Source organism: Tachypleus tridentatus, chromosome 10 (genome assembly GCF_004210375.1).
Source record: "Tachypleus tridentatus isolate NWPU-2018 chromosome 10, ASM421037v1, whole genome shotgun sequence".
NCBI lineage: Eukaryota > Metazoa > Arthropoda > Merostomata > Xiphosura > Limulidae > Tachypleus > Tachypleus tridentatus.
Window position 1 is genome coordinate 63,030,581 of NC_134834.1, and position 17,397 is coordinate 63,047,977.

At 34.4% G+C, this 17,397-nt stretch overlaps 1 protein-coding gene across 1 annotated transcript in view; it reads right to left on the bottom strand.

Moving 5' to 3' along the window:
* Window positions 1–17,397, bottom strand: part of LOC143229435 (nuclear factor NF-kappa-B p105 subunit-like) — a 153,902-nt gene that overhangs the window by 115,333 nt on the left and 21,172 nt on the right. Inside the window, exon 2 of the mRNA XM_076461764.1 lies at window positions 9,042–9,375. Within this exon, the coding sequence (XP_076317879.1) occupies window positions 9,042–9,375 (334 nt within the window). The remainder of the gene's footprint in view (window positions 1–9,041; window positions 9,376–17,397) is intronic.

Below are 17,397 nucleotides of genomic sequence, written 5' to 3' on the forward strand. Positions count from 1 at the left end.
CCTATCTTGAGACATTGATCCTTGGCCTCCTTTGGATAGAAATCCTTCTGACTGCCTTGAGCAGATATAAACTTTCTTGAGCACGTTGACAGGTCTATTCCATTCAGTTTCTAAGGTCTATCAAATATTGGTATGTGTTTCTCACTTCTGGTTTTTCTTCTTCTGTTCATAGCTTTTTTCCATATCTGCATTATATAATAACTCGATAGCTAAAAATCGAGTGCTTGCTTGTAAGACTTCTTAAAAAGCAAATAATACTGCTTTCAAATATATGTCGCAGTCATGTGGTCTCCCTTGTCACATTTTCTTCAGCATGTTCATTAAGATCTCGTTAATTTTCTCACAATTATTATAACTGGTGGTTTGGGGCGGTAAAGAACTTCCTCTTAGATCAGTTATAAAATAAACTGAATCTCTTTTTCGCTAAGTAGTTCTTTCTGATATTCCACTCTGCAGAAAATTTCCAGTAAGGCTTCTACTACTCTCTCTGTGTCTACTTTTGACAGTGCTATGGCTTCTGTATAATGTGTTGCGTTGTCAAATACTGTTAGCATGTACCAGTTGCCTTTGCCTGATACAGATGCTAAGGGTCCAATCAAGTTTACAATTATTCTGCTGAAGGGCTGTTTGTTCTACGAGAAGTATTTTACCCAGTGGCACCTTGGTCAACTTCTCTCTAAGTATTGCCCTTTGGCAGATGTCATATGACTTGCATAATTTTGTCAATTTCCGATGACTTCTGATTAATGGAAGTAGCTGAATATTCTATCAGCTATTTTATTTTGCTTCTGGACGTCCTCTCATGACAGAAATATAAGCCAACTTCATTACATGAGTTCAGTATTCTGTTGACACTATGATTTGTTTAACTTCCCCACTATAACTGCCCTGATAAATCCAGTACATCACTCCCTCACAGTATCGTTTTCTGTGAGTCCCTTTCCCTTTGATTATGTGCTTCATTCTCTCTCTGGCACTGTCTCAAAGATTCTGCAGTGAAGGATCTTGTTCTCTGCTTCCTTCAGTTCCTGTAGATACACCATCGGGATGTTCGCTTTGGAGACTTGCAGGGCTTTATGTCTTGCTTAATTTGCTTTTCTTGAGCTGTTCTAATGACAGCTGATACCTTCTCAGTCTCCTGTCTATTTGTTTCCTCCAATCATTTACCATCTGATATGTTTTAAATCACAAAATAATAGATTTGTGTCTTCATACACACAGCCTCAAGGTCTCCCACATAGTATAAAGTGTCTACCCTTATTCTTGCTACAGATGTACCTTGCACATCATTTAGTCATCAGATACTACACTGGTTTTTACTGCTGCATCCAGTGTCTCATAGAACATTTATCTTCTTGTCCCTGACATAGCCTTCACGTGTTGTGATTTGTCGGCACTTCTCAGTGCTTGTCATATGCTACAATCACTACTAGTACTGCTAACCCTTTCACTAACTTGACCACACCATTAGTCGTACACTGGTTGAGCATGTAGATAGCACTTCCTTCTTATGGTGAATCTGCTCTGTTCTTTCTGTTCTGTTTTTGTGCAGCAATAACATCCATGGTGACAGTCAGTCTTTTTCTTGTTTCTTGTCAGAACCACTTTTGTAGGTAGCTCTAACAGTTTTGTGTTGAGATTTCTGTTGGCGTCAAACTTGTACTACCTTGAAATGCATCACATTTTATAACAAGGATAACTTTTCTCTTTTCCCTGTTGATTTTTGGCGGTATCCTGCTTTTGTTCACCCCTTCCTGGTTTAAACAAAACTGGCTGTTCCTGGACTTCCATATACCATTCTGCCAACTTGTTTGTTTTGTCCTCATCGTTTGAGGCTCTCTCCTTTAGAAACAGTGACATGTCAGTTGAGTATGTGATCATGAACTGTTCACATATTAGTAAATCTGCTAGTTCCTCAAAACTGTATGTGTTCTTTTTATAGTAAAGCCACATCAGACTATCTGCTGTACCCACTGAGGGGAATCGAATATCTGATTTAACACTGCAAATTCGTAGGCTTTCCACTGTCCCAGCAGAAGATCCCTCAAATCTATTTTCCCACTTGGCTATGTCAGTTCGCCTTGTGAAGTATCATTGTATATATGCCACATACTGAAATACAGCTTCTGCAATGTTAGGTTTTACTTCTCTGAACTTTCTATAAAAGGATTCCTTGGTAAGTTAATTCAGCAGAGCCATTTTTAATTTCTCCTAGTCCATGGCATCTTCTGTAAAGAATCTGATTCCCAAGAAAACCTGACTTTGGAGAGCCAGTCAAGATTATACAGTGGCAAATGGTTGTAGACGTAAACAACAACAAGCAAAGTAGGCCTTTATATGAGCAGATGTGGTGGAGAAATTACGAGTATTACAGGTTAGAATCAAACGATACAACCATATGACATGGCATATTATTTTTCATATCTATGTTATTACAATACCATTTATGAAACTCGCTTTACAAATTGTCCATCACAGCTAAACTCATATGCAGCGTAACTTCACTTTTTTATTTCTTGCTACAAACTATCACACATTACGATGTAACAATACTCACTTAAGGCAACGCGAAAAATTCGTAAAGTTTGAGTAACATGATCTTTATTCACAAGAACCGAACTACACAACAAAATATTTGTAAAGAGTTACGTAACCAAGTTTGCTATAACTATCCTTTTAAGAATAATAAATTTATCACTCGCATTTTACAAATATCTAAGTCATAACGTTAGTATTAAATTTAAATGAAATAGCATGTTTTGAACGTTAAGATTATTTTATAAAATATTTCAAGTTAAATGATGATACTAGGTTTTTTTAATCGTATTATAGTTATATAAGTAGGAATGGAATTTCGGCTAGTACCAACCTTGTTATTTAAATTTAAAATATCAAAAGACTTTCGACTCATAATATTTGAGATACGCGTATCTTATCTAACAAAACGTTAGGATGACCATGGGCTTCGATACCCTTAGTGAGCAGAGCACAGGTAGCCCATTGTGCTTAGCTTCAAAACCTTGTACTAATCGTAAACTTTGTGCACAGTAATTTATGCATGTAAAAATCCTGTAATTTTCCTTTTTTACTCCTACTTTGGGTATAGAAAAAGCAAATAAGAAAGCATTGGTTTGTATACTATTAAATTATTGTACAAAGGATTTAAGCTAAACGAAATATCAACGTAATGTTTTTTATGAATATTACGCCGGAATATCAAATTGCTGTGCATTTTAAGTATTCATGCTCTAGTATGTTTTTTTCGAAATAAGCGTAAACATACATTTCTTTGCCCTATAAAGCACCTGAGATTGTAACTTGGTAAAGATGGGTTAGATATTTCATTCACTTTTCGTGCCAGAGATTGACAGAAACGTCCATTATTACATACTCCACATAGTATTCAAGTATAACACAGCTAGATGCACCATAGGACAACTAGAAATTGTGGATATCAGTCCTCTGAGGCCTTAACTTAAGTCTTCCAAAGGTAGTCGCAGCAGTACCATTCGTGGCTTCATTGGTAGATATCAGGCAAACTCTTTGACATGTATGAGGATATTTATGTTTTTTCTAGTTTCAGATCCACAGAGATGTGTATTCTGCAAACATGCGTTTGTGGTTTTTCTGACTCTCTGCGGAACACTCTGAAACTTAAATAACTGAGTGTGAATAGAACGACAAAGCCCCTGTGTCCAATTTCAATGAGCTAAGCATTATATCCGGGGTTCATTATCCTTGACTAACTTCTATTTATACACCTTTTCCATTTTGTCTTCCTATGGAACTATAAGCTTCAGAATGTGAACTTCTGATACCTAGTATGATAAAGTGACTATAACTGGCTTCTGTCGGAAGACAAATATCCTGTTTTGGTCTGCTTGCAACTTTCACCCAGAATTTGTGAAGAATATAGGAATGACTTTGAAATTTCTAAATATCCTAGGATACTTGCTATCACTCACAAACTCAGTTACCTGTTCTTCTTTGGACTTGATTATTCTTCAATCTCTCACACTGTTGCACGGTGAATGAATATAGTTAGTAGACATGTCCATCTGGGTCGCCATGTGTAACTGGACCAGTTGGTCAAAATATGCTTTAGGATTCCTAGACTGACATCGTGACTGCATGAAAACTTCTACTTTACACAGATAATAGCAATTGTTTTATGATTTAATATGTAATGTGTATATTCAATAACAACAATTATTTTCCATTTTTATACCTCCAGTTATAAATATGACAATTTGCGGGTAGCGGATTTGAATCTTAGTGACCGAACATGCTCGTTTTTTCATTCGTTGAGTTTTATAATGTAATGGCCAATCCCACAATTTGTTGGTTAAAAATGTAGCCCAAGAGTTGGTGATGGATGGTGTTGACGCTAATCAGAGATAACATTCGAATGAATTTGCGCGAAATTCAGAACAAACAAAATAAATTAGAAAATTATATTAACATGTAATAAGCAAATATTTCGCCCTCCTTAGCCGTGGGAGCGTTATAATGTGACGGTCAATCTCACAATTCGTTGGTAAAAGAGTAACTTAAGAATTGGCGGTGGGTGGTGATCACTAGCTGCCTTCCCTCTAGTCTTACACCGCTAAATTAGGGACGGCTAGCGCAGATAGCACTCGTGTAGTTTTGCACGAAATTCAAGAACAAACAAACTCCCCAAATGGATCAGTATGCAATTCATTACACAGTTTTCTAGATCAAAGGCGAAGCTGTTTTATTAAAGACGTATATTGTTAATCCACAGACTCTTCCTTCGTTCGTAGCATTTCTTTAATACATGTTATCCACAAGATATTGAAGTGTTTAGAAACGACGTTTGTGCAGCTGTCTTATAATCAGTGACGAAAAATAAACAACTGACTAATAAAATTTACTCTAATATTAAGTTCAAAACTGTAATTAAACCATTGCTCTATTTAAGTACTTATTTTAAATACAAAGATAGGATAGCTGTAACTCATCGCTCTTACATTACATATAAATACAAATATCCAAAGTGTAACTTTAGCAATGTGAGTTCTACAATACAATGTCTGAGCTCACCTAATAGATAACATTCGCAAAATACAGCATATAATCAGTCGTTCATTCTTCGTCACTGCTTAAAAGGACACAAATGTTGCTTTTAAATACTTCAACTTCTTGGGAAGTGCGTGTAGCAAAGAAATGCTACGCAAGAAGCAAACTTTACGGATTCACACGTTGCGTCCGGAATTAAACGCTAAACACAGTTTACTATATCGTTAATAATTTGTTTATATATTGTCCTTAATGTTCCATAGGTTTGGCGAATAGTTTTAATATAAAATATATTGATAAAATATGTGTTACAAGTTTATGGTGATCTATAATAAAGTTATATTAGTGAAATACACGGATTCTTGTTACTTTGAAGCCCAGTAGATATTAATTATCGTTTGAATTTTTTTTATTTAAATGCATATTTAAAAGTAAATCTCAACTCGTCGTGGAACAATCCACGACATAATTGAATATGTGTAACGTAAATAGACTATTTGGGCCACTCTGAATATTTTCGCATACGTTCTGAATTTCTTTTGTAAAGAAAGGCAAAATATTGTTTTAAAATTTATTCATGAAAATTCCTTAAGGCAACGAACAGAGTATGTTCAGTTTAAATTATAATAGGCCTAATAGTTCATGATGTCAGGAAACACACGTAGGTTCATGAAATCTTGGTAAAAAGTGATGAAAACCCTGTAATCCAAGCGCTTTCGAATGGTGGACCTTTCTTCCTCAGAGTATACAAAATATATATATTTTTAAGAACATTACATTTTTTATAACTTCTTTGTCTGTTTGTTTCGAATTTACTTGAAATACTTGATATACCAGGTGGAGGACGAAATCATGGTAGTAAATGTGTTCATTTCCCTAAATGTAAGTTAGAGCTAAGCTTGTTCAGGTATCACAATTTTTTTTTTTTTTTTCCGGTAGAGACCCCACAGGGTCATTGACCTTCGCAATAGAACATGGACATTTTATGCTAGCTGCATTAACAGACCTACATCCCGCCGCTAGTACAGCAGTGAGTATACGGATTTACAACGCAATTATCATGGGTTCGATTCCCCTCGGTGGGCTCAGCAGATAGTCCGATGTGGCTTTGGTATAAGAAAACACACAGGCCTACATAATAAGTTTTAAACCATTACACTAAAACTTTACAGAAGTGTAGTTAATAAAAATATATGAAAATCTGGTTACATTGTACGCTAAAAATCTGGTGCTTTATACCTACTTGATAACTTATGGTATAGCTGTGCTCTAAAATAAAACAAACAAATCTATTAAACCGACTTTTGAAGAATTGATGTAAATTCACAATTAAGTTCAAATTAACTCATAAAATGTTATAAACTATTTGTTCCAAGGGTAGTCGAACCTTGGATTTAAGCGTTGAAAATCTGTAAACTTACCGTTAAAAGAACTCATTACAGAAATTAAAACTATAGTTCGCTGATGAGGGTTTGTAAATGTTATTAAGCCAATACGATTTTTAAAGTGTATATGTGGATTTTAGAGCAAAGCCACATTTAGCTTTCTTTTATGTCTGCTACGGGAAATCAAACCCTGAATTTTAGTATTGTCAGTCTGTAAACTTACCGCTGTTCAAGTTGAGGGGGGACACGGTTTTAAGTAGGTTTGAGATTTGCAACAATAGTACTCATGCTTTTAATATTATCATTTTCTATTAAATATGTATTTATAACAGTCTTGGTGATTAGTGTTTGTATCTGATGGTTAAATTTGTTATTTGTGTTTTTATGTTTCATGCAGTACACTATTACTGAGCTAATCTTACTGTATGTATCTAGCAATGTATGTGGTCGAAATGACAATAATATGTGGTACCATGAAAGTTCCATGAAAACTTTACACTTTAAGTATTCAAGATCCAGACAATTAAAAAAATAGCTGGTAGGTTTGTTTGTTTGAATTTCGCACAAAGCGAAGGCTATCTGCATTAGCCGCCCTAATTTAGTAGTGTAAGACTAGGAAAAATGCAGCGAGTCATTACCACCTATCCGCCAACTTTGGGGCTACTCTTTTAACAGTGGGATTGACCGTCACATTATAATGCCCCCACTGCTGAAAGGGCAAGCATGGTTGGCACGACGGGAATGCAAACCCGCAACCCTCAGATTACAACTCGCACGCCTTAACACGCTTACCCACACCGGGTCTAGTTTGTATGTGCAACAACCACTTCTTTATCACAGAACACAGTTTTAAATAGAAGTATTCGCTTCACAACAATAACACGACTTTCACTGAGATTGTGTGTGAGAATTTGGTTATATCTTTATTGATGTAATGTGCAAATATAGAACTAAAAATTAAGTTATTAAAAATATTATTTTTTATCAAACGGTACCATTTTTAACATATAAAACATTGCAGCTTATATCAGCACAGTCCGAACATCTTTTCCGTTTAATACTTTCCAGAAAAATACTTTATTTTATAAAATGTTAATTTTTTCTAAGTTTTTTTTTTTCTTTTTTGTATGGCCTGGCATGGCCAAGCGCGTAAGGCGTGCGACTCGTAATCTGAGGGTCGCGAGTTCGCATCCCCGTCGCACCAAACATGCTCGCTCTTTCAGCCGTGGGGGCGTTATAATGTGACGGTTAATCCCACTATTCGTTGGTAAAAGAGTAGCCCAAGAGTTGGCGGTGGGTGGTAATGACTAGCTACCTTCCTTCTAGTCTTACACTGCTAAATTAGGGACAGCTAGCACAGATAGCCCTTGAGTAGCTTTGTGCGAAATTCCAAAAACAAACAAACTTTTTTGCATTTAGATATGAATACTACGATTAGTAATTATTAGTAGAAAGACTCACCTGTAGGACATCGTTTCTACTAGTATCTGTAATTGGTTCAAGGGTTCGGTTCAATAACATTATTTCAATATGTCATTTGTATAGATAAAACGTTTGAAACAGTTGCGGTAATTAAAAGTAATGTATCATTTATTTAGTCACCTAGTAAAATACAACAAATCAACATTATAATAAGATCGCTTGGTATTAAAAATAAATATTTATATGATTGTTAGCGCTGTAAAATATAGATTTTTTGTTTCATTATGTCGAATTATTGTTGGTTTTGGAGTTCAAATCTTGTTAGAGCAATTTATTTGTTTGTAAAAACTGAAATAGGAACTTAGAAATTTGTGAAATGGGTTCTCAGAAAATTTTAGGAAATTTAAAGTATACTTGAATTTATAATATCTGTGAAGAAGGTCAGATGCTTTTAGATGTATTTGATATGCTAAAGTGTTTGATGCTTTGGCAATACAATATCATCAGAATTAGAATTTCATCAATTTCATTAGTTTTGACAGAAGTTGCGATGCAATTTGACAAGTAAATAACTGCATGTTTAAACGAACAAGTGTAAAATAACTTAAGCGTTGAAGGGTTATTATTGTTTAATTAATTAAAACAACTAGTATTTTGTTTCATAGAAAATATTAGATCGAATGGTGTGTGTTTTTTAAAATTTTAGAAGCTATTTTATAGCATTGTATAAAAAATCCAATCTCTCTGATGATAAAACAAACCGTATAAGAATGACTTAAATGAACACGTTCTGTAACTAACTTACAAGAGAAGAAAAACAATATAAATAATAAAGTTATACATTTAACAAAAGTTGTATTTTCTGTGGCCCTTTTCTTGTATAACTAGATGTCGTATTCTTCGCAAATACTGTGTGATATCATTTCAAAATGCAGTTATGAATTACACAGGAAACAAGACTCCTAACATTTCGCTTTTGTTAAACACAGTTACAGATGTATCAAAAATAAACCAAATGAATGAAATAATTAACTTTTTTTTTTCTCATAACAAAAAGAGTTTGATGAAAAGTATGGATTTTGATATATATATTTCCTACAAGCAAATAATGGAGAAAAATATAAATATGCTTTTTGTTTCCATTCTACAATTCACAACTGAAAACATAATATACAAAATAAATTATTAAACTACCTGGAAAAGATGGAGGTTGTAGTGCCAGTGAATGAATCTTGTGTGGCTGTGATACACTGGCAAAGTCACAAGGAAATCCATTTCCAAGCACCTGAGGTTGTGATGCATCTGCCTGAATATTCAGAGGAGGAAGAGGAGCAAAAGCTGTTGTCTCCACGAAGGAGCACGAGCTGACATTCTGAACTGAATTGTAAGGGCAGTCTTGATAAGCAGGTGCAGACACTCCTGTAGCCATATTGACGTAAGACATAGACATATCTGGCGTTTGCTGACCTGAAAACTCACCTAAGAGATAATTAGAAGTGCCCTCGAACGGATTTAACAGGAATTTGTCCTGTAAAAAAATGTACGAAGCTCAGAGCAATTTGGAAAATAAATGAAATTATTAATATAAAAACAATTAAGCATAAAACATAAAGAAAGGTTATATATCATATTAAAACTATTTTACAGCGAAGTTCCAGTTTTATTCTTAAGGCCATTGAAAAATGCTACCAAAAGATTGAATAAATGGAAATGCACGAACTACACAAGGCTGTTCGCAATCTATCATAACAATTTATACATCTAAACAACCTTTTCCTTGGTTATTCATGTGGCTTGCTTTTTTATGTTCTCCTCAGGTAGTCCTGTTCTTACACAGATTAAAACCCCTGATCCTTTAGTTACAATTCAGTTGAACATTACATTTTTCATATTGTAAGAGTAGATAACACATAGAATTTACCTTTTCTGAGAGGATTAAATTACAGGAACATTACAACATTACATCTTCCCATTTTAAGATTATGAAAGCAACAAGTCACAAAATGTCAGCGTTTAAAAAAAAATTGAAATTTTGATTAATGATTATTATTGATGAAGCAACGGAACGTATAGTTCCAGCACTTCTATCTGTCGCACTTCAGATGTAACGAAGAAAGCTAACCAGTAGGACACTAGAAGAATCATAAACTGTAGTTGTTTATGACAGTTAAGTTAGGAACATTTCTCTGAGTTATAACGTTCATGGATTTAGGGATATGAAAACGACAAATAGACTGTGATCATAAGCTATATTTAAAGCGGATAGCTTAATGAAAGATCAACTGTCAAAAGCTGTTTGAACGGTGTTTCTTATGTGAGAAAAGAGAGCACGTGTTGTTAGACAAAGCATTTATTTACTTAAGTATATACAACAAAGTCTAGACAACTTATCATCCTGCCAAGATACAATATTTCAAATATAGAACAGAACATGTCGCGCACATTTTCCCAAGGAAGTTATAATGGTTGCAGGTTTCAGCTGCAATGGTAAGTTAAATATCATAAGACTGATACCATATTTGTATGGATTGAATGCCAAGGTAAAATATTCAACCATACCTCATGTCAACAGCGTAGTTTATTAACAGGATGCGAGTACGAAATGAAGTTCATATAGTAGAGTATTTCTCGAAATCTCTAAACGCTTCTCCTCTTGCCATTCCTATAGCCTGGGACTATATAGGTTAAAAAAACTGTTTCGTTGAATTGAAAATGTAGGTGTCTAAAAGTGACTCCCTTTTGGGAGAATTACATTATATGATTTTCTAACATGAAGTATCCCTTAAAAACGGCCCGGTATGTCCAGGTGGTTAAGGCACTCGACTAGTAATCCGAGGGTCGCGGGTTCGAATCCCCGTCGCACTGAACATGTTCAGCCGTGAGGGCGTTATAACGTTACGGGCAATCCCAATATTCGTTGGTAAAAGAGTAGCCCAAGAGTTGGCGGTAGGTGGTGAAGACTATCTGCCTTCCATCTAGTCTTACACTGTTAAATTAGGGACGGCTATCGCAGATAGCTCTGGTGTAGGTTTGCATTCAAACCAAACCAAACCAAACCCTTAGAAACAACATACAAGACACAAACTTGTAACATTTTAAAGAAATATGTATCTGTAATAGTGAACAGTGTCGGTACAAAAAGGGAAGGATTGATTCAGTCAGTAGAAAAACTGGCTACTCTTTCTCTAGTTACCGGTGTACACTTTAGGTGGTGAAGAGGATTAAAAGAATGTTGTCATAGGAGCCAGACCAGAAATACAGCAGCTCATTGCAGCTCTTCTAGAACTGTGAGCGAAGTAATTATTATGGTTTATGTCTGTAAAGGTAACCAAGGGTCGTGTTCATAATCTTCTCCTAAGAAACGTTGTTTAACGAAAACCCCACGCGGGATAAAACACGTGTATGCCAACTCACTTTAAAAAAAATCTACTGACTTCTAAAAATAAGAAAAAATATATTTATCTCCCTTTTTTGTTTACAATATGACTGGTTATATAATTTTATGATTTGAAATGTAATATGGCAAAGTAGAACCCTGATAAAGTCAGCTTTTAACTTGTCACCCAGGATCACTAAAGTATTTATTCGTCATACATAGCAAAGTATTTGATTTTTTAAAATAATTTTGGGAATTCCCTCAGTGTTTACGCTCAGTGTAACTTCCGTTCCGTTATGTTTTAGTCTTGGTTTCGTCACCAGAGGCCAGGTTGCTAGAGTGAAACAAGAATCAAGGTTATTATGTTGGGAAAACCCGAGAGTCCCATTGATCTGGTTTAAAGCCAACACTACATGTAATATAATCCCTCAAGGTTTTTGTTACGTGTATATTAAAACTCATAAACATTAAACATTTTCATGTTTAATTTGATGGCTTTTACTTACACTTTTGCCTTGTACATTTAATAATAAAGTGCCGATGCAAGGTTTAGTATTCGGTTGTTAACGTGTGTAATTATGTAACAATAAATATTAAATATGTAAAGACTAAATTCGTTTCACTCGAAACACAGAAGTAGAAGGACAGACTCAACAAGAACCTAAATATTTAGAAATGTTCATTTCTTGAAAATGTGCAAGAATAATATACGTATTGGAAATTCTAAAAACCAATGAATGTAAACAAAGGGAAAAATGTTGCAATATGTAAGCCACACTGCATATGTCATATCCTGTCCAGACAAGTCCTTTCGGTGAATTCCATGGCTCATCAGGTTCGTTGAGTTACTTTATAACATAAGGCACGTGGTAATCAGCGAATTAGAATGATAGCCATAAACGGACGGATATATACTATAGTAATCAATATGGTAATCAGGCACGTTAGATTTATGAGCCGTTTTACATACAGGATGCGCGAACTTAATATACATAAAGTGATAAACAACTACCAGATGGAGCTGAATATATATATTTTTTCAGATACACATTCCACGTAGTAAGATTTTTCTTAGATCTTCGAGATACATCTTTCTTTTTAATATTTTTATGATTAATATATTTGTAGCTTCTTTAGAAACAAAGCAACACAGCAAGAAACAACAATTCCCGTTTTGGTGTCAATTATGTGGTCTTTCTCTGAATGTACGTGTTTGGCAAAATAAAAATAGCTTGTACATATATGTATATGTACAAGAGCGGATATTTTAAACGCTGTTGGCAACCAGAAAGCTCAAAAATCACAGTAACTAATCATGGAAAAACACAAGTTGACATTTTATAAATATTTAATTCAAAAGGAAATTAATGAAATCTTAAACCTTGAGCCAATTTACTGAACAGATAGTTATGTTTGTCGTTGTTTATGATTTTGAAGAAAAATGATGTACGTAAATACTTTAATGTTAAAAAATGTTGATATATTTCTTGAGTTTATTTAGTTATTCTAATAATGAAAATTCTTAGATCAAGCATTCAAGTCACCTCAGAAAGGCTAAACAAGCATTTCCATTGTTTAACTTTCACGTAAATAAGACAAGTTCCATGTTGACAGTGCACGAGACTGAACTAGTTAATGCTCTTTTTCTGTATTTCTTTTTTGAAGGGTTAAGGCCAAACATTTTCTCAGTGCTTGCAGATGTGTTGAAATACTTCTTATACCAATCCTTCTAGTGGGAAAACCCCTTCGAAATGTTCTGTGTGCATTAAGTTGGAGGCGGGGACTGGTTCTTCCAGTTTCTAAGTCTACTGTAGGATATAAGAAAGAAAGTCCTACATCACTGATAATAATACAACCTAACATGTAATAACTAAGCAACAATAAGCTGTATCTTGGAGTGCAACTACTGTCTTGTATTATGTCTGCTGAGTGCTATCTTTCATATTAAAACTAGTCGATAAAAATCTTTAGGTGAATATTTATTCGTTTTATCTACTTATCTCTTTTCTTTCGATCGTCATGTGTTTTTTGATTGAAAATATAACGACCTCAGGCGGTGGTATTAAAAATCCCCAGAAAATTATTGAGATCCTTGAGTAATCATAATAATTAATTCTAATTGCATAACAATTATTATTTTTGCGTGTTCAGACTTATCAACAAATTGCAATGGTGTTTCTTTTATGAGTTTGAAATGATAGGCAGGATGGAAAGCAGCTGGTCAAAAGCATTTACTGCTAACCTTTAGGTTATTCGAACCGAAAATTGGAATTTGGCCGTACCCCTTATAACTCAGTCATGGATACAAAATGCAAAGCGTGATTTTACTGCAACAGTTAGGGAAACCATGATCCTTCAAATTCACAATCCATCGCGCTAAACACTTGGCTATGCGTGTCTTATAAGTGATTCCAGTTGAACTACGAACTGTTTTATATTAACATATAATTATATGTATTTCGATCTACTCACATTCAATTTATCAAAAAGAATCATTTTAGACAGTGTTTGTGATTCTCCAATCGGCCATAGAGAAGTGTACAGAAAATATTTCGACTTTTATTTATAAATACAGCTAATTTTTCATAGGTTTACAGTTCGTATTTAGAATAGTATTATCCTGTTTACAGAAGTTGTTTTCCAAAAAAAAAATTCCCTATACTTTTAAGTTATACGTAAGTGTATAACTGTTGGACGTACAAATGAAACTGAATAATTTGAAGATGAAGTAAACTATCGTGTTTTCTCGTTAGTTTTATTAACGAGCTAACTACAATAGTGTGTGTATGTGTTTGTGAAGTAAATTAATGTAAAACTATAAGGCTACTCATGTTTATCACATGATTTACACGTTTATTGCTGATGATGAATATCCTATAAACCATTATTGTGAAACAAAAAGTAATGGTGCTGTCGTTTGAAGTCAGTCTTGCATATGTAGGCAAAATGAGACAAATGGATAGTTTCCTCAGCCACTTCTAATGAGGTGTTTTCCAAAAACTGTGTGCTTACTGAATGTTGAATAATTTACTTGTTTCTGTTTTACTTAGAAATTTTTCGCAAAGCTACTCGAAGGCTATCTACTCTAGCCGTCCGTAATTTTGGCTTGATAAGGAAGGTAGCTAGACTAAACCGTCCATCACGAGCTTTCATAATACTAATACTTATTTACTATTATATTATGGTACCCCCACGGCTGGAAGGGCAAGCTTGTTTGTCGACAGGATTAGTTTTCAAGAGCCCAGTTTGCTAGTGAAACGCTCTAACCATTAGGGGATCAGTGCCGTGTTAGTGTTTTCTGGGTCCTGGGTGAAATATAAAAATGTGGGCCTCTCAACCTTTACTTTTAAGAAAATACCATACAATTTGACAAACTGTATTTATCAGTGATAAAACGAAATACATAAAAAAGGGAAAAAATTAAATTATCTTATTATTTTATTATATACTTCATATTTTACTGTTTATTATTATATCTGGGCCTCAGATGGTTCTGGGCAACGGTTTCTTTTGCCACGGAAGACCGTTGAATAGAAAAAAAATGTTTGAAAATGAGATTTTACCAAAGTTCAAATGCAAAAATAAAAATATGGGTAACCGTTCTGGGCAACGGTTTCTTTTGCCATGGAAGACCGTTGAAAAGAAAAAAAATGTTTGAAAATGAGATTTTACCAAAGTTCAAATGCAAAAATAAAAATATGGGCATATTGTTAAATATTTCATAACATAATTCAAAATTTCATATAGTATTATGTATTTTGCGAGTGGTTCAGTTTTTATATTTTTCATAGTTCAGTTTCTTTTGAATTCTCCGCAAAGCTGCACGAGGACTATCTGCGATAGCCGTCCATAATTTAGCAGTGTAAGACTATAGAGAAGGGCAGCTAGTCATCACCACTTACTCTTCTTGAGGTACTCTTTTACCAATGAATTGTAGGATTAACCGTCACATTATAACGCATTGAATGGAAAGTGAAGCATTTACATTTTAACGCCACTCGCATTTAATTACAATTCCGCTATTTAAATAACAACAATAAAAGAAAATTATACAAAAAATGTTATTTTCATCAGCTCAATAAAGTTGAGCATAATAGAAATTAATACAATAACAATTTGCAACTTTAAAAAAACGTAAAATTACAACGGTGTTTATAAATACATTCTTCTCCTTTTACGAAGATCTAAATTTTCTAAGCAAATTATTAAACTCATAAATATAGTAATAATATAACCAATAGCTGGCTTTTTAAGCATAGCTTTCTATTTGAGAAAACACAGAAAGCAAAATCACGTATTTTAAAGATAGTCTTGAGAGGTCCTCCACCAGGACAGCGGTAAGTTTTCCAACTTGCACTACTAAAATCAGGGGATCGATTCCTCGCGGTAGACACAGTAGATAGCCCGAGGTGGCTTTGCTATGAGAAAACACACACTTTCTAGGCAGTTGAAAAGACAACTTATTTTATACATTTTTCATTAAATGTTTTAAATACATATTGTGTAAAGTAGTGTTAATGGAAAGAAGTGATACAAACTTTGATTGTTACTTTATGTCACAGACATAATAAGCGTAAAAACCATTTCTGAGATAAATACAACTTTTTTACTGACATTGACCTTTTAGCCGGTTTATTTGAACCAACAACTTTGCACTAAGACTATTTAATCACGTGGAATATTAAACTCAATGGGCTGAGTGTTGCATAGCAACAAGCGTGCCAGACTGTATTTTCTCAGAATCTTTCGTTTGGTTCCTCTTACCATAATATCACTTTCTGCACTTTTGGACCGTGGATGTGTTAAAAGATTACAAGCCAAGTTGTATTGTTCGGTTAGAGTAGCTCAAGAGATGGCGATGCTAGCTGTTGAATAGCTGTATTCCTATTGTCTTTGGTCCGACATGGTCAGGTGATTAAGGCACTCGACTGGTAATCTGAGGGTCGTGAGTTCGAATCCTCGTCGCACCAAACATGCCCGCCCTTTCAGCCGCGGGAGCGTTATAATGTGATGGTCAATCCCACTATTCGTTGGTAAATGTGCAGCCCAAGAGTTGGCGGTGGGTGGTGATGACTAGCTGCCTTTCCTCTAGTCTTACACTGCTGAATTAGGGACGGTTAACGCGGATAACCCTCATGCAGCTTTGCGCGAAATTCAAAACAAATCAAACCAAACCTGTTATCTTTCAGTACAAAATAAGGGACAACCAAGTACTGCAAATACTTTCAGACATAATCACTAATAATTCCAAAGTGCAAATTGTGCACAGGTAGAAACTGTACAGATATATATTGTGCTACAGGGCGTTAGCCATATATCAGCTCTAAGAAAATAACGTACCAGTCAAGAGACAATAATTATCACATAAATAACCGTAATGGATTTATTTTAAAGTGTACCATTATACCCTACGAATATCAAACATATATTAGCAATCGATACACACATTTATCAACAATTACTACTCATATCCCAGTAAGTGCAAGTATAATAATAATTTCAAGGCTTTCAGAAGGTATGTCTTTCTTTTTTCGGAGAAACAGATAAATATTCTATACTTTTGAAAAGTTCTCAACAATTTCCAGACAGACATCAACAAAGCACACAGTTGCTAACAGGGTCTATTCATATTCCAATGTATACAAAGCATATCTAAAAAAATTCCAGATATTGATCAATAATTACAAGTAGCAACAGTGATGTATGTTGGAGTGCTTTAAAACCTCAATACTGATTATGTATTTACTACCAATTACCAAGGAAAAGGAAAATATTAACACTCAATAAAGTTATTTACAATAACAACGAAAATTAACACTCATCGTACAGGCAATTACAATAGCTAAGCAAACATTAACAGTTATCATAACTTTATTATAACAGACAGACCAATATTAACTTAAGAATTTATCATGGATGAGAGGGGATTAGTAGAAATATTTTTAGAGTCGGAGTTTGACCTGTCCGGAAGACCTTTTTTAGGTTTCAAAAGTGAAACTTCCGAAAGCCAGCAGATTTTAAGCATTTAAGGAGGAAAAAAAAATCTTTTTTCACGAAGTTGTACACTTTTTGAACTGCAAATGAAGGTTAAAAAACAATTAAAAATGTGTAAACTGCACAGAATCACGAGTAGTCTTAGGAATCCATGAATTGTAGCATATTTTTTCAAGTATT